The following is a 24,134-nucleotide window of genomic DNA, read 5'->3' as shown; positions in this document are numbered from 1 at the left end:
AAGGCGCCTTCTAGGAGAACTCGAGAGACAAATGAGGGTCAGCCTGATCCTATCTTGACTGTATTAGCTGAGATGCATGCAGCTAGACAGACCGATCAGGAGGCAACTAGTGCGGCCAACTAGGCTATGATGGATGCCATTAAAGAGGCAAACCAGAAGGCCATTAAGGATGTATTAGAGGTGAATCGACTGACGTATATTGTAACATCCCGGGCGCTGATGCGGGCGGGAAGTGATCGCCAGTGCAAAGAGGCACGGACAAGGAGTGGCTCCTGACAGGCTTCCAGCGGGGGATTACATGCATGAATGAATCGAATCGACACCAGAAAGAAAGGATTCCAAAGACTGTGCAGGTATGAGACTGCATAGTTCATGATAGCTTATAAGAATTAATTGGTACTACCTATACCAACAAGATGCATCTGTTTTTCGGTAGCTCGAAAGAGAAGAACTTCACAGTTAAGCATGCTTAACTTGGAGCAATTCTGGGATGGGTGACCTCCTGGGAAGTTTTCCCAGGAAGTGTGCGAGTAAAGAAAAAGCACACTGAAAAATCTTGTGTTAGTATGTGGGTATAGTCATTGATTCTTGAAGCGGCCGGGCGTTACAAGGAGCGATAAGGACGAAGTCAACCTGGCGATAAATATTTTTGCTAATATTGGGGTGAAGATTGAGATCCCGGAATTCGATGGCACCACTCATCCAAATGAGTTTTTCGACGAGTTACACATCGTCGAAAGGGTCTTTGACATCAGAGACTTGACAGAAGACCAAAAGGTCACGATTTATGATGAATCTGATGAAGAGCAAGATGATGAGAATCACGTTATGGATGCTCTAGTTTATTGCGAATTCCTTATGTATGATAAGTATGATTGGGAGCAAGATGATGAGAATCTAGAGGTGGAAGAAATCTCTTGTAGTGATTTCGGTGGAAAGTCAGTTATTAGAAATTCTAATATCTCTAACAAAGAGGAAGTTCTACCCAGAGATATCATGCGAAATAATCCTTCATTCAAGAAGTCTTTAGTTTGCAAGCAGTATTATGAATTTAGGGACAACAGGCGTAACAACCTCATGCTCCATGGAGATAAAGACATAGCTTTTGTTAGAAGCTTAATTAGAGATCGTTGTGCCCAGGGGAAATGGGACTTGTAGTTACATCATACAGATTTTCCTATAATGGGTACAGATGCGATCATTGAACCAAACTGCAGGCAATATTATTCTAGCAATAGTTTATGGGTTTTGTCCTTTATGGAGCTACATGATTGGAGCAGATTAAATTCATACATATCCTCCCCTGCTAAGGAATTGCATTCACAAGCCTAAAATTACTAAAGATTGTACTTCTTCAATGTAACTTCAAGGATTAAGTTTATTGTGAGTTCGCAAAACCCATATCTTGCTGGGTATCTGTGACCCATTACTTGTCTTTGTCATACATAAGAGCAAGCTTCTAAAATTTCTAATTACTTACGCCTGTTGTCCCTAAATTCATAATACTGCTTGCAAACTAAAGACTTCTTGAATGAAGGATTATTCTGCATGATATCTCTCGGTAGAACTTCCACTATACGATTTTTCACACTTCCTGGGAAAACTTCCCAGGAGGTCACCCATCCCAGAATTGCTCCAAGTTAAGCATGCTTAACTGTGAAGTTCTTCTCTTTCGAGCTACCGAAAAACAGATGCATCTTGTTGGTATAGGTAGTACCAATTAATTCTTATAAGCTATCATGAACTATGCAGTCTCATACCTGCACAGTCTTTGGAATCCTTTCTTTCTGGTGTCGATTCGATTCATTCATGCATGTAATCCCCCGCTGGAAGCCTGTCAGGAGCCACTCCTTGTCCGTGCCTCTTTGCACTGGCGATCACTTCCCGCCCGCATCAGCGCCCGGGATGTTACAATATACGTCAGTCGATTCACCTCTAATACATCCTTAATGGCCTTCTGGTTTGCCTCTTTAATGGCATCCATCATAGCCTAGTTGGCCGCACTAGTTGCCTCCTGATCGGTCTGTCTAGCTGCATGCATCTCAGCTAATACAGTCAAGATAGGATCAGGCTGACCCTCATTTGTCTCTCGAGTTCTCCTAGAAGGCGCCTTAACTCTGCACATGTTATACAAAGGATGAGTTGATCAAGTTCACACAATGTGGTCACACAAGCATTATCATAGCAAGACCTAAAAGAAACTCCCAAGACAACTTAGACTAACAAGGCATCTTAGGTTATTGCAATACATAAGGATATTTCCCTAGAAAGTTTGCTCTGATACCATAAAATGTAACACCCCATGTATACCCGAATTGTTATCATATTACCGTATTAAGCACAACTCAATTAAATGCGGAAGCTAAAATAAAACTAGTTATTAGGCATGCAAGATCACTTTTTCTTTATTAACATGGCAATATAAAATCCATCTATATCCTTATTTAATTGCAAAACCACAATATAAATCCTAAAATGCCTCCATAACATAATTAAATACTAAGTCATGAAGCTACATCACATAGTCATGACCAACGTCCATATCTCATGGCGTAAACAAAACATACTCGTCCAACCAAAGACCAATATCAAATAAGGCATGGACAACCCCCATGCTCACAACAAATATAACACAAGCATAATAGTCATATCTCAGATACAACAATCATGTCCAAATGATATATATCATGCATGTGTGCTAACAAGTCTACTGGCCAGAGAACGATATGACTTACACACGTCTACTACATACACAAGAAGTATAAGGCTCTTGCCTTATACCCACACTCAGGAAATACAATCTTGTGCAGCTCCAGTACATTACACTCATGTATTAGCCATTTTGTGTGTAATACACCACATAACATACATATATAAGAGTGCATCATTTCATCATGTCAAATAACAGGTAAGCACATATACCACATAAAACTACCATCCCCTTCTTGGAGTATGGTGGAACAAATGGGGATTAACCCTGAGAACACAGAACTTACCTGTCAAGTAGTATACTCAAGCTTAAAATCCAAACAGCATTCCACAAGTCACAAAACAGCAGGATCAAGGTCTGTTTATAATATAAATATCATCAATACTCATGCTCTATAATTTCAAGCCAAAAGGAATATGTTTTCATTTTCATTTTCGCTTATTGTAGGCTTTCCTCAAAGCCTTAAGCCTTAAACCGCGTTTACTCTTTTTAAACTTTAATTGTAAATTTTTACCGAAAATTCTAATATTTTAATATGTTAAACTAGACATCTCCGGCTTTACAATGACATATTTTATGTCTCATTCGGAGTTGTATAACTCCAATTATGTTTTACGCAAAAGTGACTGTTACAAACAGAATTTCCAACAACCAAAATGCCAATTCAAATTGATACTGCGATCAAAACACTTATCCAATGGCTATTAAATTTTACAGAGTTGTATCCCTATGTGTTAGCTTCACATAGGTCTAAACGGCACTCGATTTGGAGCTCTATAGCTCAAGATATCGCAATTTTACCAAACTAGTGTGTTGTTGTCACATTCGCACTAGGTAATCGATTACCGTACAGGGGTTAATCGGTTACCATTCATGGTAATCGATTATCACTCTAAGGTAATCAATTACCACCTGTGCAGAAACGCGAAAATGTAGATTTTTTTGCATAATTCGAGCTCCAATGGCCTCCCAAGGTTCCCACCTTTGATTTACCCATAAACAGAAGTTGAAATTATCATATTACACTTAAATTAACAACCTTTTACTTGAATCATCAAAGTTTCCCTTTTTAAAAGACTCAAAAAAGCTAAATTACAAAGGAAATTATGATAGGTTACCTTAGGAATTTCAAAAATAAAATGAGAGAACTTTGAGGGCTTTGCAGTTGCTCCAAGCCACTGCCCAAATGGTGAATGAAAATGACAAAGACAGGTTGGTTCTTTCTCTTTAAGTTTGGTTCCTTGAAGCTTGAAAGTAGCTGGAAATGGCTCCAACTCTACAAAACACACAAGGATACACTCCTCACTCACCAAGGCAGCAAACACACTCTTTCAAGATGCTCACTTTCTTCACTAACTTCACAAACTCAAGGTGTTTACATGGGTGAAATGATCAATGATGAAGAAAGAATGAATCTTGGTGCTTTTTCTTAAAGAAAGGCTTTGTATTTCATGAAGAACAAAGGGTGGCAGAAATAAGAGGATGAGAGGCTGTATCTACATGGGTGTTATAAATTCTGACCCAGGATTTAGTGCCATTAGCTATTTATAAGTGCACTCACTTAAACTAACAGTATTAGTTTAATTTATTCCGCCCTTCGTTTAACTCTAAAATTTTATATTCTTAACCTAGACATTTTTCAAGGAATTATCATATTTTTACATTAATTTTTCGAGACACTTTACCAATACACATTTTACACATAGCCGCTATTAATTTAGACATCACTCATTTTCTTTACTCCAAAACTGATATCATTGGCCTAGATATTTTTCTAAGAATATTTGTATTTTTATTATAATTTTTTAGAACACTTCACCAGTACGCATTTATACCGTGAAGCAGAGCCGGTATTCGCACTTTTATCAGAAAGAGACTTAAGCATTTATACTGTAGATGTGTGGTCATCAGTCGTCGTTGTTAAGGGTATTACCACACCCTCTACCGCCGCACTGTCGCCTTGACCCCATTTTCCACGAGCTCGAGCTCGAGTTCGACCGTCATTGTTCTGTTCAGCCATTTATGTGACAACCAGAGCTCTAATTACCAAATAATGCCGAAACAATAACCAATTGGCTAAACAGAAAGAAAGAACGAAACACAAATTGCGAGAAAACACTTTTCACTTTTCTTAATTTTATTTAACCAAAAACGACCTGATAATAATAAGGTTCTACAAGCCTTAAATAGAAAAAATAAAAAAATAAAAAAATAAAAAAATAAATCACTATAACCATATGCAATCAAAGAAGATAACGCACGATCATCGCACACTCAAATATAATTTAAAAATAACAAAAAAAGAAATAATTCATAATTATGAAAATCCCTAAATTATGGAATAAATTATAGAAAAGCTCAATCCAATACCTTTTTTTTACAATGTTTTTTCATTATTAAAAAAAAGTTATTATAAAAACCTGCATATAAAAAGAGGTGGCCTAATAAATTCAGAGCATGCTTGATTTCCATCGATCGGATGAGACTATCTTCTAACAAGCTTAATTTTTTATTCATACGCAACCTGATTTTATTTTATTTTTGAACTAAACTTTAAAGTTATTCGCTATTTTCTAGTCAAGACAAACATTAATATTTTTATTTGTTAATTCGTATTTAAATGGCGTGGTCTTATTGTATCTTATCTATCACACATATACGTTAAATACATTTACATTCAAAATTTAAGAAGTGTATTTAGAATTTTTAATTATCAATTTACACACCCAGTTAATTAACATATAATTACAATTTCTTAAATTGTCTGTCATTATATCTGAATATATAGTAGAAAATGTAATTGATTAATTTTAATTTAAAAAATTACCTAATTGAGAGTAATTCAAAAAGTGCAATTAAAAAATAACTAATAAGGCATATGAAAATATAGTATGATAACTTAGTTTGGAAAATGTAAAGCGCGTACGATACACGCGTGCGATTTTTTCCTCTCTGTTAGGGTTTTCTGAGCTGTGACTGAGGAGATGGAGATGGTTGATGATGGATCTACAGGTGGGAGAGATCGAACGACTGAGGAAGAAGACTTGATTCTGCGGAGTGTGAAGAAACCTAAAGGGGTGACATTAGTTGATGACAACATGGACGATTTTATGCTGGAAAAGCTGGATGTTGAAGGTAGCGAAGAAGCCAAGGCTTCTTGCGCGGAGGGTGACTGTACGAAGAAGGAGGGTAATGGTACGAGGGTTATCTCGTACAAAGATAAGTTGTTAAGGCTGAATGAGGGAGAAGGCTTTTCGGAGGGAGAGGCAGACGATTGGAAGGAAATTCAACGCAAGGAAGAGGAGGAGGATGGGTGTGATGAGGATCTTAGTCACGGTGCTGTGGAGGATCCCCTATGTCCAGTTCTCCGTCTTTCTAAGAGCGAGCACAAGGGAAGTTGTAAACAGTGGAGGAAGGCCCTTATCATTAAGTTGATGGGGAAGAAAATAGGGACGCGGTTCTTGATGGCACGTTTGCAGAGGCTTTGGAACCTGGTTTCTACGTACGAGTTGATAGATCTGGATAATGGGTTCCTTCTCCTAAGGTTCCATGATGATGGGGATTACGTGCATGTGCTGGAGGAGGGTCCTTGGGTGGTTGCTGATCACTATATTGTGGTTCAAAGGTGGTTCCCTTTCTTCGACCCGTATGATGAAGACTTCAGGAAGCTTGCTGTGTAGGTGAGGGTCCCTGGGCTCCCAATTGAGTTGTACTCAGTCCATTACTTGTGGAAAATTGGGAATCTACTTGGGCGTACGCTCAAAATTGATAGAAATTCCTTGAGGAAAAATGATTTGGGGGATGTGGTTATCACTGAGAGAGCAAAGTTTGCAAGAATTTGTGTGGAAGTGGATCTTAGAAAGACACTGCTTTCGAAATTCACGGTTGATGATAAGGTATACCAGGTTGGATATGAAGGGATTCACCTTATTTGTTTTAAGTGTGGTGTTTATGGTCACAGGAAGGATAAGTGTGATGACTTATCTACTCAAAATCAGGGGAGACCTATGGAGGTGGATGTGAATGGTCAGCAGCCCTTGGAGGGAAATCCTGGTGTTGGTAGTAAGACAAGCCAGGAGGTTGAGGAAGCTTTTGGGAGTTGGATGGTGGTTCAGAAACCTAAGAGGGGAGGGAAACCTAGATTTGTCCAGGAGAAGAGGGTGTTTGTGAAGGAAGAGGTTCCTGTGGTTAGTTCGAAGGATGCTAGGGAGGATGTTAGGGGTTCCAGATGGGATGAAGGGGAAGGGAGTCTTGGTTCTCAGAAAGAAACGGGTGAGAAGGACTCTTCAATTCCTGTTTTGAGTTCGAACAAGAATGGTGATTCAAAGCAATCTGAGCCTAAAGGGGAGATGGTAGCTGGAATTGAGGGCAATGCTGGAGCTGCTAGTCCAAAGAACTCAACCAAGAGTTTGAGGCAGGACAGCTTGGGGCAGAAGAGAGGGATTCTGAAGGACAACAGAAGCAAGATTGGTAGTAGTGGTTCCAAGCTCAGTAAAGCAGCCTCTAGTGATCATAGGAAGGGTGAAGTTGAGAATCTTCCTCCGAATGCTGGTCAGAGTGGAGCTGAGCAAGGGAAGAAACCTAGGGCTAAAGTGAAGTCCTTGCCACTAGGAGGATATGGAGGCTCGGGTGAGGAGGTTCAAGCTAAGATTAAAGGTAAGGGGATTGAGGCCCCTGTTTTGTCTAATTCTTTTACTCCTATTCAGCAGGAGATGAGTATAGAGGACCAGCCTACTCCCTCAGGGGGTGTTAGGGCTGTTTTTAGCTACTAATTGTCTGTGTTGGGTGTTTGGCCCTCTGTTCTTAGTTTTGTTAGCTTTTATGTTCATTTGTTCTTGGAATTGTAGGGGGGTAGGGAAAAAAGAGTTTCCTGCCCTTATTAAAGATTTGAAATTTCGATTTAAGATTAGCATTCTGGCTTTAGTTGAGACTAGGATAAGTGGTTGTAGAGGGGATAAAATCATAAAAAAGTTGGGTTTCAATAAAAGCTTTAAACATGAGGCTGTGGGTTTTGCTGGGGGGATTTGGCTCCTATGGGATGACATGAAAGTCAAAGTCGAAATTGCTTATGACCATAATCAGTATATTCACACTAGAGTTGTGCATGTGGAGGATGACAGAAGTGAGTTTGTGACCTTTGTTTATGGCAACCCGAGAAGGTTGGATAGGCAGGTGTTATGGGAGAGGTTGGAGCTCATCTCTCAGGAGATGGTTGGGCCTTGGATTGTATTAGGGGATTTTAACTCTGTTCAAAAGGGGTGTGAGAAAGTAGGGGGAAAAGAAGCTTCCCTAATCAGTATGAATGAGATGAATTCTTGCTTGATGAATTGTGAGCTGGAGGATATAGGTTTCAAAGGTCCTAATTTTACTTGGAAGAGGGGAATTCTGCAGGAAAGGTTGGATAGGGCTTGTGCTAATGAAGCTTGGGTTCTTAACTGGCCGAATAGGTTTGTGACTCATCTTCCTTTCCTGAATTCTGATCGCAGACCTATATTGCTTGCCTACGATGAGGTCCATAAGGCTGATGCTAGGGAGAGACCTTTTAAGTTCCTTGCTTCTTGGATGACTGTTGATGGGTTTGAGGATGTTGTAAGGAGTAGCTGGAATAGATTCTTTGACTGGGGTCCTGCTAGAAATGAGTTTGAAAGGAGGGCTAAAGATTGGCACCATAGTGTGTACAGACTGAATATGAGAAAGAAGAATAACATATATGCTAGACTTAGGGGGATTGACAATTATAGGATGGGTAGGTATGACCATAGCATGGAGATCCTTCAGAGAAGCTTGTGGAAGGAGCTTCAGGAAATTTTGGTTAGGGAGGAGTTAGACTGGTTTCAAAGGTCTAGGTGCCAATGGCTGAAATTTGGTGATAAGAATACAAAGTTTTTCCATTCAGCTGCTATATCTAGAAGAAGGCATAATAAGGTGATTGCCCTTAAAGATGAGGATGGGAATTGGGTCAGTGACAAGGAGGAACTCTGCACTCTAGCAAGTTGTTATTTTGAGAAGCTCTTTGCTCCTGGTGATGTTGAGGTGGAGGAATTTCCAGTGAAAGGTTTGTTTCCCATTCTTGATAATAAGGAGTTGGACTAGTTGGCTAAAGTTCCTACTTTTGAGGAAATCCGAAGAGTGATTTTTAGAATGGGAAAGTTTAAGGCTCCTGGACCTGATGGGTTGCAAGCTGTATTTTTCCAAAGTCACTGGAAGTTGGTGGGGGATTCTGTTTGTAGGTTAATTGTGGTTATATTTCTGGATCCTGGGAAAGTCAAGGAAATAAACAAGTCCTTGATTTGCCTTATTCCTAAGAAGGACTGTCCAGAATGCATGAAAGATTTTCGGCCTATAAGTCTGTGCAATGTGGTGTATAAGGCAGTGACTAAGATCATTACTGATAGATTGAGGGATTTTATGCCCAGGTTGGTGGCTCCTAACCAGTGTAGTTTCATTAAAGGGAGACAAAGTGCAGATAATAATATTGTTGCACAAGAAGTGGTGCATTCCATGAAAGGGAAGAAAGGGGTAAAAGTTGGAAGATGATCAAGGTGGACTTGGAGAAGGCATATGATCGTCTCAACTGGAATTTTATTGAAGATACTTTGGAGGATTTGGGTCTTCGGAAGCAGCTGTCTGGTTTGATTCTTAATTGTGTTTCATCTAGCTCATTAAATTTACTTTAGAATGGGGGTCTGACAAAAGAGTTTAAGCCTAAGAGAGGGATTAGGCAGGGTGATCCCATTTCTCCATACCTCTTTGTGTTGTGTGTGGAGAGATTGGCTCATCTTATACAATTAGTTGTGGATACCAAAGCCTGGAAACCTGTTCTGGTTAATAAAAATGCACCTCCTCTCTCCCATTTATTTTTTGCTGATGACATTATTCTGTTTGCTGAGGCTTCCCTGGATCAAGCTTTTGTTATTAATCAAGTTCTCAAGGTGTTCTCTGCTGCCTCTGGCTAGAAAATCAGTGTGGAGAAGTCTAGAGTGTGTTTTTCTAGTAATGTGGGCTTCAATAGGGCTAAAGAGATTAGTGAGTGTCTTGGAGTGGGTGTCACTAGTGATTTGGGGAAGTATCTTAGGGTGAATCTCAACCATAAAAGAGTATCTAGGAAATCCTTGAATTATGTGGTTGAGAGGGTGCAATGCAGGATGTCATCTTGGAGTCAGAATGTCCTATCCCTGGCAGGGAGGGTCACACTGGCTAAATCAGTGCTGGAGACTCTTCCAGCTTATGCTATGCAGACTATTGATGTCCCCTCTGGTACCTGTAAGGAGGTGGAGAAACTGACTAGGAGATTCATTTGGGGTTCAAGCTCTACTAAGAGGAAGGTTCATCTGGTTAGCTGGAATAACATTTGCAGGAGAAAGACGGAGGGAGGACTTGGCTTGAGAGACCAAAGTCTGGTTAATAAGGCTTATGCCATGAAGATTGGGTTTGGAGTGATGACAAATTCTGGCTCTCTTTGGGCCAGAATCCTCAGAAGTAAGTACAAGGTGGATTCGGGTTTAGTTCCAATGCTGAAGGAAGCTAGAAGTAATTCTAATACTTGGAGAAGTGTTTGCAAAAGCTGGAGCCATGTTCAAGAAGGGGTGAAAATTCTTATTGGAAATGGAACTCAAACTATGTTTTGGGTTGGATAAGTGGGTACCTGTGATGGGGAGACTGATTGAGAGAGTGGTTGAACCCATTCCAGAGGATGCTAATAACTGGAAGGTGTCTGATTGTGTTGACAGAGAGGGGGGCTGGCAGTGGGAGATGTTCAAGGACTACCTGGATGAGGAGGCTGTTATAGCTATTTCTAAAATTAGACCTCCTTCTGTGGAAGCTGGGGATGATAAGGTGCTATGGAATTATTCTCCATCAGGTACATTTACGATTAAGTCTGCTTATAATTCCTTGATTGGTCAGCCTATCTTGTATGAGAAAAGAAATTGGATGCTTGCTTGGGATTGGGAGGGCCCTCATAGGGTTAAATCGTTTCTCTGGCTTCTTATTGGGGAAAATCTGTTGTCTAATGAGCAAAGAGTTAAAAGACATCTTTGTGAGGATGCTCTTTGTCCCAGGTGTTTCCTTGCTGCTGAAAATTGTAGCCATATCTTCAGAGATTGCAGTTGGGCTAGGAGTGTTTGGCAGCTATGCCTCACTGGCAGTGAGGCCAATTATTTTTGGGAAGGAGAATTTTCTGATTGGGTTGATAGGAACTTGTGTAGGAAAAAACAAAACAAAGATTGGAGGAGGCTTTTTGGGGTAGTGTGTTGGCTTCTATGGAAGGAAATGAACAATTGGGTTTTTAATGATGAGTGGAAGAATCCATCAGAGGTGGTGTTTGCTGCCCATTCGGTTGTGACAAATATTTCTGTGGCTGAGTCCTTATATTGCAAAGCTGGGCTATTTGATGAGGGTAGAAACAGGGGGAAAGCTCAGTGGAAAGTGCCTCTTCCTAACTGGATTAAGATCAATGCTGATGGTGCCTGTTCTGAGGAGGGAGCAAGATTCAGTTGTGGTGGGGTCATCCGTAATGGCAATGGGAGTTGGGTGTCTGGTTTTTCCAGGAGACTAAGTGGTGGTAATGTACTGATGTCAGAATTATGGGGTGTCCTAATTGGGTTGGAATGGGCTTGGGTGAAAGGGTACCAGCAGGTTTTGGTGGAAACTGACTCGATGGATGCTCTTGACATTAGTCTTCATGGCTGTATGCTTTCCCATCCTTGCCATGATTTGTCACTCAGAATCAAGGAAATGCTGGAGAAAGACTGGGTTATTCAGATTGGTCATGTGTATAGAGAGGCCAATAGGGTGGCTGATTGGATGGCTGGACATGCATCTAATGTTGATTGGGATACTGTTTGGTTTAGTCAAGCTCCTGAGGAGTGTATAGATCTCCTATTGGGTGATTGTAGTGTGAGTAATGCCCATGTTGGATAGTTAGTTTGCGTCTGTTTATTTTCTTCTTTGTAAAAAAAAATAAGGCATATGAAAGAAAAATTCGGAGTGATAAATAACGGATTAATTTTGGCGTAAACCAGAAATAAAACAGCCCCATGCTTTTGAATACAAATTTGTAAATAAGGAAGGTGTTAATAACATGCTACATTTCCTCCTAGAATTGTACCGTTTCAAAATATGACCCCCACTAATTGTCACAATACTCCTTAATATTTCGTTTGCTCTTCATTGCTTCCACTTGTGGATGATCATCACTACGCTTCCAATTCACAATTCTATAAGAATTAGCAACATCCTTATAAAGAGAAGGAAGTTTATGTGGAAGCAAACACACCCCTTCACTTTGATGTGGTGTATAACCTCTGAGGAGGCTATGATCAGTTCACCAAATGAGTCTTTTGGATTTCATTCTCCATTTTAACGGTTTTTTTGTGTAATGTTTACGTCTCAGATCCAAAATCGTCGTGCATCATTGATGTACCTGTACCAAACCCATTCAAAATAATCTTTCGTATATGGTTGTAGACTATTTGCAACAAGTAATACGCATAAATATAATCAATGAAAATATATGAAAATCTCAGGATACCAAACAAGAAATAAACAATACTTTTATTTTGTAATTTAACAAATATTAGAGTTGAAAATTGCAATGTTTAGAACCATGAAATTACAATGAAAATACAGACCATTAGTATAGTTTTCGAGTTGAGATCCACTTTTTAAAGCTCGCACCTACTTTTGTAATGTACTCAATCCCAGGTTTCAGAATGATTGACAATTTTCTAGAGGCCCTCGGAAATGCCAACAAACAGAAAGTAGCAGTGGCTTGTGCCCATGAGCAATCATCAACAAAGCAAATTGTGATCCTCTCCATCTTTTCAGCAGTAGTTATTATGCACTTAACAAATTCAACTTCAAGTTTTTTACCTGTATAACCCCTTATGCAAATGGTCTTCAATTGGTGATTAATACATTCAAAATGCACCCTTCTCTGCCAAAAGAAATGCTTATGGAATAGCAGCCAATCATCTCCATTATCATTAAACACACTACTGTAGTGATCCATTGACTCATTCCTAACCTGTAGCAGGATAAAACTGTACGTGTCACTAAATATAAAAGGAAAATTACAAGCATTTCACTAAAGTAATCGTAAGTGTACCTTATTGTTTATTTCGAGATTCTGCAAATGAGGGCAAGATCTAAGATAATAAGAGAGAGATATGACATTTCTGACATTGTTCAAATCTAATTCAATGGAGAGAGTAACCAGATTCTCAAATACATTGGCGATGCTTGAACTCTGAGGACTCTGCAAAAAAATAATAATAACAATAAATAAAATAAACAACTTAAATTGTAGAATATGTCTATAAATAATCAACTTAAAACGGAGGTATGAAGCATATGTCTACACAAACTTCTAAATCAAACAAGTACATCATGAGGTTTAAATTGTAGATAACATAACGTGACACAGTCACAACATCTCAATTGCAAGCAAATGCACACAGGATAAAACTAGACACAACCACGACACAGTCCTAACCAATTAGTGAAGTATAGACTGGTGGAGAATAAATACTCACTTGAATATCACGGCAAGCTTCTAGAAGCTCCATTGAGGTCAAAAGCTTTTTCCCAGATGCAGAATAATAACGCCTTTCAAATTTGAAATCATTGTAACAACGGAGAACCTTAAGTTTTGGAGCCTTTAAATCCAGTCTTTGAGGGTTAGAAACAATGGTATCGAACTCTATGACATCAAGGTTAGCAGCAGAAATCACAATCTCATTCACAGTCATTCTACAAATTTTAAAAAATTTGAGACTTGGACAGTTGATCTTAACCTCTTTTCTGAAACCACAAGAGTCAAGAGTTAGATTTTCAAGGGATGAACAGTTGGAGAGAATCCCTTGCAAATCCACTGGCGGCAAACTCACTTTAATAAATGTTAGGGTTTTTAAAGTTTGAGGAACATCAACAGAGGGTGAAGTATTAAGGTAATAATTCTTCAATTGAAGCACCTCAAAACCTGAAAAAATATCAAAAGGCAAATCGAGAGTCATTCCATGTTCTTCCAGTCTACGTTGTCCATTTTGTATACGAAATGCATTAAGAGGGGATTCGCGTTCCATGGAAAGCTCTCTCACCCCTTTCTGCTCCAATAGCTTCCTCATCCACCCCACAGCTTCCCCACTTGCACAGCTCTCATCCATGTGTCGAATCTTGCAACTTGTTAAGGGACCAGAGTGAGTATCCAAGATTGAATTGATCAGCATGGCTGCTTGGCCAATTGCATCTGCATCTCCTTCCTCTCTAGGCATTACCTTACGACGCAAAGCTGTTTTAAGACGCTTGTATGGGCTCGTAGTTTGAAGATATAAATCGATAAAAGGCCGTAACATTTGTCTCTGATCGAAGCTGAGGTGGGAAGAGTGCATCCATATTGATTTCCAGCGTCGCGAAAGTATGCTGGTTCTCACACCTTCGGAGCCTGGAAGGAGGGATATGATAGCAGCTAGGAGTTCATCAGGAAGATTGCTAATGAGATCTACTCCTTCATTTGTACTCATTTTTTTTTAGGCTCTAGGCTTGTAATCTCAATGAGAGAAAAATGGTGGGTGGAACGAGGGAGAAAAATGAAAATAGGAGGGAGAGGGAGTAGCACAAGGGAAAAGATGAAGCTTTGGTGAAAAAAATAACTGAATAGATGGGTGCGAGGGATCGATATCGTAGCGATAAAAATTAGAAGGAAAAAATATTAGGGGAAAAGGAGAATGATTGAAGCGCTTGTGAGAGAAGTTAGGTCAAGAAAAAAAAAAGGAGGGATAAGGGAAGAATAAGATAAAGATTAAGAAATAAGAGATAATTTGAAAAGAAGATTTTGATTTGTTAATTCATTGATTCCTCTTGTGATTAATGGACTATTTATTTATAGATGAGGTAAAATATCCAATAACATAATTCGAAATGAAATAACTAATTCTGCTAATGAGATAAGATCAGACAAACTTAAAACTAATTAAAATAAAAGATAAATTGCTTACCAAAAAAATAAAAAGAAATAAAAGATAAATTAAATATAATTTGAATTTCAAATGACAGTTGCTACCGATATTGTGGATATGGATGGAATCATGGAATAATAACAAGAACTCCAGCATCAGGAAAAATTTCCTCAATTGCAGCTACAAAGGAAGCAAAGATACGCTGAACGTTTAGATTAGCCCGTCATTACAAGCAATTGACATCCTGTCTTCAAGCTAACGTTTTGATTGACCCGTACTTGGACTATTAACCCGGTTATTTGAATTTCATATCTTTGTTTCACATTTATGATCTTATACGAAAATAAAGGGTGTATTGGATTAAGATTTCAAAGAACTTTAATGAATTATTTTTGGACAAAAAAATCCGTTGCTATTCGTTTAAAATTTTAATGGATTGAAAAAAAGTTACGTGGTATTCGATTAGGATTTTAAAAGATTATATTAGAATCGGTCCAAATCTGTTGATATTCAATCAAGATTTTAAACCTTGGAATCACAATCTCGTGATATTCAAAAATCCGACGATTTTAATGGATTTTCCATTGGTGTGGATTTCGTGAGACTTTTTAGTAAAAAATATAGATAGGATGCCTCTCACAATCTCTTCACAACCCTTAGGATTCCTTGAGATTCTTATATTATAGTGTTTTCTTCTTCCTTTGGCAGGAGGTTGACCGCCCGAAATTGGGTTCCGCCATAGGAACTTCGTCAAAACTAAAAAAATAAATATATTTTTGAGCTATTTTCATCATAAAACAACCCAGAAACAACAAATCAACGAGATTTTAATATAATCTATCTAAAAAATAACATATTTTTGAGAAATTTTGGAAGAAAAATGATTTTCAAGCTATGGGTCGCGGTTTTCCTTGGCACAAAAACGTATTAAAAACAACATAAAACAGTGAAAAGATAACAGGGAAACTAAAACCCTCAAACCAATTTTCGTTTTACATCAATGAAACAATATCAATTTAAAGAAAGATTGAAACTTACATAATATGAACTATATATTTCGTAACAATACATTCATGAACGAAATTCCTTCACTATAGAAAGTGATTTCAAACAATTTTTGTGTCAATAGATGACTAAAAGCTTGTTTCTCAAAAGCCCCAAAGCAATTTAAGATTTCAATGTATCGATTGAAAAAAAATTGAGAAATTTTTCAGATTCAAAATTTTCTTTGAATATTCAATGAAAATATACATATGATATATGGTTAGAAAACTAGCATCGCGTAAAATAAAAACCCCAAGGTTTTCAAGATCAATTGCAAAAAATTCCAAACGAAATTTTATCATGAACTTTAGGTTCTATATGCAATTTTAGAATTATTTTTATAATTAAAAAAATTGGTTCTTATAATCATATATGCATAGCTTTGATACCAAATGAAGAAGATAATTTTCAACCCATTAGATATGTGAAAAGCTGTTGTTTACTGATTGAGAAAATTATATTAGGTTTTACTTTTTTTATTAATGTCATTGCATTTTTTTGGTTTTTTATGAGGGAGATTGTATTTACAACCTATTTTTGTTTACAACCTTTTACAACCATATCTTAACAGTTGATTTCCGTCAACAAACGGTTATTATTTTCGCAAATCAAACTCATTAATTAATATTTAATTTACAATGAATGATAACCGTTGATTGACGAAAATCAACGGTTAAGATATTATTGTAAAATATTGTAAACAAAAATAGGTTGTAAGTATAACCTTTCCCTTTTTTATTGACTCTTGTAATTTTGAATGTTTGTTAAAAATTCATATGGTTTTTTAAAATCTTATAAATCCGTATTGTCCTTTCAAATCTTATAAATTCTATTAAAATATTTTAAAATCCAATCTTATGAAATCTTGATTGTAAAAAAAGTCTTTTGAAAAAGTCTTTAAAGTCTTCCCAATTCTAAATAGTCTTTTAAAATCTTTAAGATTTTTTAGCTCAAAAAAATCTTTTAAAATCCTAATCCAATACATCCCCTTAAATATAACATAGTACTATAATAAATTAAAATTTATTTCTAGCAAAATAAAAAATATGTGATTGAAAATTTCAATGTTCCACTAATATTATATTTTATTTGAAATTTAATTCAGCAAAATCGAATAATAATAATATTTAAAATGGATTACAAACATTGAATGTATATATATATATATATATATATATATATATATATAATGTTTCTTATGTTGTAGGAAATAATTTTATCTAATACACACGTAAAAGTGTGTTGGATCTAGGGGTGTAAATGAGCTAGGTCAACCACAGGAACCTATTGCTTAGCCTAAATCAGGTCAGACTTAGCCTAACACATATAACCGAATAGAATAAGTTTAGGGTATTGAAAAAGTTTATTTAGAAAGCAGACTAAAGGATTTTTTAACATGTTGGGCCTATAAGTATACAGGTCGGCCTATAAGTAATATTATTTTAATTATTTTTTTATTATTGAATGTTTAATAGACTTAAACAGGTCTAGGCCAAAGCTTTGATTTTTTAAACATAGGTCAGGTTAGACTTATAATTTGGGCATACACAAGATTAACAGGTTAGGTCAGCCCTAAAGTATTTTACACAGGCCTGACCTATTTAAGCCAAAGCCTAGTAAAGTCTAGTGTAACACTCCCTCTATATCCGATTTGTTATCATATCATCGTATTAAGCGTTGCTTAATAAAATGCGAAATTAACTTTTTCTTTTCAATTATGACGTCATTAACATTAACCAAGTTGATTACTTAATTCTCTTTCCAAAACATTGCATGTATGTAAATTGCAAATAAACAGCTATCTACACTAAATAACCTCATATATAAATAAGTGAGTATCTACATCACGGAACTACAACACGTAGTCCAGACCATAATCCTGATACATTATACAACTCGAAACTAAATCAACAAAGTAAAGTCAATGTGGCATGGACAACCCCCATGCTCACCAAATAAGGCAACAAAGCCCAACATAGTCTCAAATCAAATAACATGGTAATAAATGTAAATCATGTCAGAATCCAGCACATCATCATAAAAGCATAAATCTCAACTTAGCTCCGGCCTTCTGCCGCCCAAAGTATCAACCCTTGTGTTACCTGAACTTGAAAATATGCCCCAAACGTGAGGTGAGATCTCTAAACATAAATCTCAATAAGACAAGGGGTCCTCAATGATTTCTCCACTCCAAGCTCACTTACATGTGCAATATAAGTTCTAAAATAGTAAAACAATATAAGTTCCAAAATCAGTGCAATGCAGCAGATAATCATGTCATGTGTGTCAAAATATTCTACTGGCCAGAGAAATGCAGGATTTACATACGTTTATTACATACAATCAATGCAAGACACCACTTGCACTCACCCACAAAATCATCCTATTGTATGTCTCCTACATACTCAGATTTACCGTCTAGGTAGAACAACACATGCATATCATAAGGCACTTGCACATAACAGCTCAACAACATTTCAAATATCAATACATGAAAATACATCATGCATATAAACCATTCCCCATGGGGTATGGTGGAACCAACAATGGCTAAACCGAGGACACGAAAGCTTACCTCACAAGCTAACAATCCAAGCCAAGGTCCACACTAGCTCAAGGTCCACAAACAGCACAATCACAATCACAATCTGTTTTAGTCCAACAATTATATCAATATTTATATTCTAAAAATTCAAGACATAACGACAATGTCATCCTTTACGTTTCATGTCTTTAGGCTTCTCACAAAGCCATAAACCCTTAATCATTTCGATTCTGACTTAGTTACTTATTACAGAGGTTCAACTTAATCAATCTAGGATCCACAAACCCCAAATACAGTTCTGTATGAACAGAACAGTCACTGTCTCGAAATTCTCAGAATATCCGAATATTTGTCTGGGCCATATGTAAGAACCCGCAACGTTAATTTAGGAATTTAATTAATTAAATTATGAAATTAATGAGATAATTCTATAATTGACCCTAATAATTATGGGAAGGCTTAAATAATTATGGTAAGTGATTAATAATGTTGAAAGTCGCTTTTCTGACGAAAAGTGCAGATACCGTGAACAGATATCGGTTCTGCTTCACGGTATAAATGCGTACCGCTGAAGTATCCCAGAAAATTATGAAAAGTGTGTATATATTACTAGAATAATATATAGGACTAGTATAACAAGTCTGGAGTCAAAATAAAAAGAACTGATGCCAGAACTAATACTGATAGCGTGAAAATGCGTACCGAAAAAGTGTTGCGAAAAATTAAAATAAAAATATGAAAAATATTAGAAAAATGGCTAGGTTCAGAATATGAAGCTTGGGATTAAAATGATAAGCATAGCTATTAACGCTAATACTGCGCGATTAACTTAAGCACACCTATAAATACAAAGGGCACATGATCCTAAGTCAGAAAATCATAAACCTTGCGTGACATTTCTGAGCTCCTTGAGGCAGCCACCTTTCTCCATCTTTCTTCCTCCATTGAAACATCAAGAGACCACCTTTTCTCTTGGTTTCTTCACAAGAGTTCCTTGTTTGAGTGTTCTCTAGCCTTGGATGGGTGGAAGTCTTGGCATTTCTGAGTTTGGTAGCTCTTTTCTTGAGTGTGTGAGGGCTATATTCTGAGTTGTTGGAGAGGGGACCATTTACTTGGCATTTGAAGCTTCAAGGTGCCATTGTGGTGGAGAAATGATCAAGCTTTGGTCACCATTTTGAGGCCTTGTAGGTGCCATTTTGAGGCGATTAACTGATTTTTGGGACAAATTTGAGAGCTCCAAGAGCACCCTTTTCTGCTGAGTTTGAGCCCCATAGGTATACCTTGAACATTCCCTTTGAAATTTCATGAAAATAACTTGTTTGTGTCATGAAAAGAGATAACTTTAATCATTCAAGCTTAGGGTTCTTAATCTAGGGTTAATAAGTGATAATGAACATCTGTTTTGGGTCAAAACCGCACCTTGGATCAATGGGAGCCATTTTTACTTCAGATTATGCAGAAAAATTCTGTAGAAATCTGTTCTGCTCGCGTGGAAATCGATAAATTTTCGTTGGTAATCGGTTACTATGTTCAGTAATAGATTACCTTGTTTTTGGTAATCGGTTACCATGTGTAGTAATCGATTACCATGTCCTTGGTAATCGATTACCACCTGTCAAAATGACCAGAAACCAGTTTTAATGCGTGGGAAAGTCCTCATTTGGGCATGATGCCTGTTGGACGTTTAGCAAGTGCACTAGTCGTACAAGTAATAAAATGATGAGTAAAGATCGTTCCCACGAGGAATTGTGTTCAAACACCAATATACCATAGAAAACTAATTTGAATCAAATAAGAGTTTGTAAAAATCATGAATAATTTGTCACCAGAAAATTGATTTTGAGTAAATTGACACAAAGTAAATATGGATTAGGAATTAATAAAAACAACAAGTAGTCAGAAAAAAACTTTCCTCCATGATAACCCATATAAAAATTGATCATATGATGAATTCCTTTCCATGTGATGTTAATCAACCTTTTACTTATCATCAAGATGTAATCCCTTACTATCCTGATAGAAACATTACAGAAACCCCAATCCCTTGGTGATTTCTTTCTTAATACATGCGTGAAATACTAAGGTTTTAAGATTACATCAGAACTCTAGCATCAATCCCTTGAGTACTAGAATTCTGATGTTGAGATTATCAAATACAGAAGTCATATAAACATCCCTGTTCTATACTACTTCTTTGATAGGAATAATTAACTCAGAAAATCTCAAATCAGCACATGAAAAATACTTCATCATATTAATCAAATCAACATAATATTATCATGGAGTTCCATTGCATTCAGACTACAAAGACTCTACTCAGACATGACTAAGGAATAAATAAGAGAAGAAGAAACAAACTTCATTTCCATGTTGAAAGTCTTCAATCTCCAAACTATTACAAGGAAATCCTAATACAAAAACTAAGAGAATTTAGAGAGAAGTCAGACTAAGTTTAAGAGAGAGAGAGAGTTCAGATCCCCCCAGATTTTTCTCTAAGTGTCAAGGCTTTGCCTTATATAGTGTTACAATTAAAAATAGAAAACTGATGTGGGCGCTAAAACGTCCATAAGTGGCCGTTTTAGCGTCCATGCTTTACGTATGTTCAACTGCTTTTAACTGATTTTAACGCTAAAACGTTAAGGAATGACCGTTTTAGCGTCCAAACTTGGTGAATGCTCAACTAACTTTAACTGACTCCAACGCTAAAACGTTTGATTTGGACGTTTTAGCGGTGAAGACCAGAATCTTTTTCCACTTTAGGGCGCTAAAACGCATATTGCAGGCCGTTTTAGCGCCCAAGACCAGCAATTTTCCATCTTCTTAGTATAGCAGCGCGCTAAAACGCTCTGTGTGGACGTTTTAGCGCTCATCACCAGCAAGTTTTGGCCTCTTTCTGTAACAGGGCGCTAAAACGCTCAGTGTGGACGTTTTAGCGCTCAACACCAGCAAGTTTTGGCCTCTTCTTGTAACAGGGCGCTAAAACGCTCAGTGTGGACGTTTTAGCGCTCAACACTTAGGCAATTTTTCTCCTCTTGAGCTCCAGAATCTTCTTCCTTCTCCAGTTGTCTTTCAAGCTTGCTTTTCCTACAAGAATCATACAAATTTCCAATAAAGCTCTTGAACTTGTAATTGAGGACATCTTAGGACATTAACCTTGTTTTTCATCATTTAATCACACAATTTGATCCTAATTCCTGCTAAAAACCATGATGAACTAAGGGTTCATCATAATTCCTATATTTGAATATTGCTGTCCTCAGTAATAGCTTTAAAGACAGAGAAAGACTTGAGATTCTTTACACATGAAATTTATGAGGTTGGATTGAAATATGACAGATCAACTTTCCAAAATACAATCTAACAACCCAGCAATCTATCTTTTACTATGACTTGCTTAACCTCATTACAATGACTTTCAACAGATCAGTAAGATGAAATGCAGAGACCTTCAACACAAAACACCCCCTCACTTGGAACTTCTCAAAAATTGTGAGAATAAACTCTCTTGCACTCTAGTGTCTAAGGGTGTACTCATCACTCAATCTCCACTGCACTCAAACTACTATAAGCTTGCCCATCTTCTCACTTTCCATAGTTACAGTGATTCATAAGCAGAACAAAAGAGGCTTTGGTGGTATGACTTGACTAAGAATAGGATTCTGTATAGAAGAAGGAAAAATGGCTTGGCATGTAGTTGGCTAAAGGTAGGATTTGATGTTGCAGAAGGTTAGATAAATGGATCAGATTCAGATAAGAGGAGGATCACTATTGAATTTATCTATGTACTCCTTAATCCTTCTCATTCTCTTCTTCCTTTTCATTTGCTCTTTTCACCACCTTTTCTACAACTTTTCTTTTTCTCGAACTTCCTTCCTCATTTTCTTCCAACTTTCAACACTTTGTGTTGTTTTGATTTCCCTTTTTCCTCATTTCCTTTTTCTTTTTCTTTTCCAAACCAAGCACTTTGTGCCTTTACTTCCTCATTTCCCTTTTTTTTTTTTCATTCTTCTTTTTCTCCAAATTTCCAACACTTAACACTTAATATTTTTGTTCATTGCAGAAACACCTTTCCTACAGAGCCTTCCTCCTTACCCCTTATCTGAACACATAATCTGAAAATTTAGGATCTGGAATAAGTGCAGGGCTCTTAGTTTTATCACAAAAATTCTGGCTTAAGGCTTCCATGCAATAAGAAAATTTGGTTCAAAAGAAAAATGCCTCAATGAGCTCTACTTTACAAACCATGAACTATTTCAAGTTAGAAACAGGGCAAGTTCTAGAGTTACTCATACAGTGAAGTGCTCTCTGAACAAAAAATTTTCTGTATAGGCTCAATGTCTCACAGTTCAGAGTGCATGCTTGAATTCCTCTATATACATCAACCTGATCTCTCTACTCCTCACATAACATGAGTCATGCAAACATATCATTTAGCACATATGCAGGGATTTCAAATTGCATCAAAAAATGTTTAATCCATCATGTAAAACTTTGATCATCCTATCCTCATAAAATTCACATCATCTCAACTCTAAATCCAACCTTTGTACATATAAAACACTTCCTAAACTACCTAAAACTATATTCACAAGAATTTTAAAAGAAAGGATTGAGATGTTTCCCTGTTTGTAGCTCATCAACTGTGTGTCATCATCAACTGTGTGATTCCACCATAATCATGTCATTCATTCACACCCCATTCCTAGATTTAAACGTTGTTGTCCCCAGCAACTAATTTAAATCTAAAAAGCAGTTGACAAATTCTGAAACACATTCACATATCAACAAATAACATCAGGACTATTTAAAAGTGCATCATTCAAACAGAGAATCTCAATGTACTAACAAATATACAAAATGAAAATAATACCACAATCAACTAAAAATATCCAAAATAAAACCATAAAACAGAAAATGTATAAAAACAAAATGAGAAGTCTAGTTAGTAGACTCTTCATCATCACTAAACACCAAATATGAGCCTGGATCAGCAGTAGGCAAGGGATTGTACTCAGGATCAACACCCCTGTCCTCATCCATAGCACCAGTATCAGCAGCAGCAGCAGAAGTGGTCTCTGTGGTAGTAGCATCAGCACCAGGCTATCTCTCTGGAGTGGGTGCAGCATGAGAAGATGTAGCACCATCAGTAGGCGCAGCTCCATCCACATGATCAGCATAGAGAGTCCGGGCCATTGCCTCAAAGGCTTCCTCCTCATCAGAATGAGGGTATACAGCAGGCTGGTAATCAATAACATCTAAGCCCTGAGCCTCACATATAGATTTCAACATCGTCACCATATATGTCTGAAATGAGTGCTGGCTGGACTGCATAAACTGGAGACGCCTGCGCAAATGTCTCATTCGGAAGTCAGTGTTCACCGTCCATTGCTCCCCTGACCTTAGCCTCTCTTCGAACTCATCATCACTCTGAGTTGCAGATTTCCTACCAGGAGTCAATCTTGTGACCTCCCCTCCTCCTATCTTCAATTGCTTTGTTATCATTGCGGCATCAATTGTAGGGTGCAATTTAGTTGGTGCCCCATTATCAGTAACATCTACACCAGCTTTCTGACAAAGCAACTGAATCAAGGAACAGTGACCCAAAGCAGCAGAGTCACTGTCAGAGTGAGCCATATCATAAATGTTGTCCTGAAGGAGAATAGGAAGTTCCACCTTCGCCCTTGTCATGATAGTGTGAATCAGGACAGCTCTCTTCAGGATAACCTTTGCCTGGTTGGAAGAGGGCATGACATTTGAGATTACAAAGTGAAACCAGACTCTAGCCTCACCATTTAAATGCCTCAACCAAATCAACTTAGGAGCAACCTTATCCTTGGTTAACTCCCAAGTTTCACCAGGTTTGGCTATAGTCTGCAAA

General features: G+C 37.4%; 3 protein-coding genes across 3 annotated transcripts; 2 read left to right on the top strand and 1 right to left on the bottom strand.

Moving 5' to 3' along the window:
* The first annotated feature begins 5,694 nt into the window (after window positions 1–5,694).
* On the top strand, window positions 5,695–8,803 carry LOC133290032 (uncharacterized). Its single transcript, XM_061488079.1, has 4 exons — window positions 5,695–6,386; window positions 6,483–7,366; window positions 7,420–7,456; window positions 7,558–8,803. The coding sequence occupies exons 1-4, from the start codon at window positions 5,695–5,697 to the stop codon at window positions 8,801–8,803; spliced, it is 2,859 nt and encodes a 952-aa protein (XP_061344063.1).
* A 48-nt stretch (window positions 8,804–8,851) lies between these two features.
* Window positions 8,852–10,347, top strand: LOC133290031 (uncharacterized). The gene is made up of 3 exons (XM_061488078.1): window positions 8,852–9,229; window positions 9,388–9,534; window positions 9,667–10,347. The coding sequence occupies exons 1-3, from the start codon at window positions 8,852–8,854 to the stop codon at window positions 10,345–10,347; spliced, it is 1,206 nt and encodes a 401-aa protein (XP_061344062.1).
* Window positions 10,348–11,840: 1,493 nt separating this feature from the next.
* On the bottom strand, window positions 11,841–14,232 carry LOC133290029 (F-box protein At1g80960-like). Its single transcript, XM_061488077.1, has 4 exons — window positions 13,246–14,232; window positions 12,819–12,968; window positions 12,393–12,737; window positions 11,841–11,948 (listed from the first exon to the last, which is right to left on the bottom strand). Exons 1-4 carry the CDS (start codon window positions 14,230–14,232, stop codon window positions 11,841–11,843), a joined length of 1,590 nt encoding a protein of 529 aa, XP_061344061.1.
* Window positions 14,233–24,134: the final 9,902 nt, after the last annotated feature.

Source organism: Gastrolobium bilobum, unplaced genomic scaffold (assembly GCF_033153095.1).
Source record: "Gastrolobium bilobum isolate Gb01-03AN ecotype WA unplaced genomic scaffold, APGP_CSIRO_Gbil_v1 utg63486, whole genome shotgun sequence".
NCBI lineage: Eukaryota > Viridiplantae > Streptophyta > Magnoliopsida > Fabales > Fabaceae > Gastrolobium > Gastrolobium bilobum.
The sequence above is the reverse complement of the archived record's forward strand: the minus strand, read 5'-3'. Positions and strand labels throughout refer to the sequence as shown.

Bases quoted from the DNA above. Each gene is read 5' to 3' on its own strand.
- LOC133290032 (XM_061488079.1), top strand. From the start codon at position 5,695: ATGGAGATGGTTGATGATGGATCTACAGGTGGGAGAGATCGAACGACT. The intron at 6,387-6,482 runs GTAGGTGAGGGT...CAAAATTGATAG, and splicing joins GACTTCAGGAAGCTTGCTGT to AAATTCCTTGAGGAAAAATG. The intron at 7,367-7,419 runs GTAAGGGGATTG...CCTATTCAGCAG, and splicing joins GGTTCAAGCTAAGATTAAAG to GAGATGAGTATAGAGGACCA.
- LOC133290031 (XM_061488078.1), top strand. From the start codon at position 8,852: ATGGGAAAGTTTAAGGCTCCTGGACCTGATGGGTTGCAAGCTGTATTT. The intron at 9,230-9,387 runs GTAAAAGTTGGA...AATTTACTTTAG, and splicing joins CCATGAAAGGGAAGAAAGGG to AATGGGGGTCTGACAAAAGA. The intron at 9,535-9,666 runs GTTAATAAAAAT...GCCTCTGGCTAG, and splicing joins AAGCCTGGAAACCTGTTCTG to AAAATCAGTGTGGAGAAGTC.
- LOC133290029 (XM_061488077.1), bottom strand. From the start codon at position 14,232: ATGAGTACAAATGAAGGAGTAGATCTCATTAGCAATCTTCCTGATGAA. The intron at 12,969-13,245 runs GTGAGTATTTAT...ATTTTTTTGCAG, and splicing joins AAGCTTGCCGTGATATTCAA to AGTCCTCAGAGTTCAAGCAT. The intron at 12,738-12,818 runs GTACACTTACGA...ATCCTGCTACAG, and splicing joins ATCTCGAAATAAACAATAAG to GTTAGGAATGAGTCAATGGA.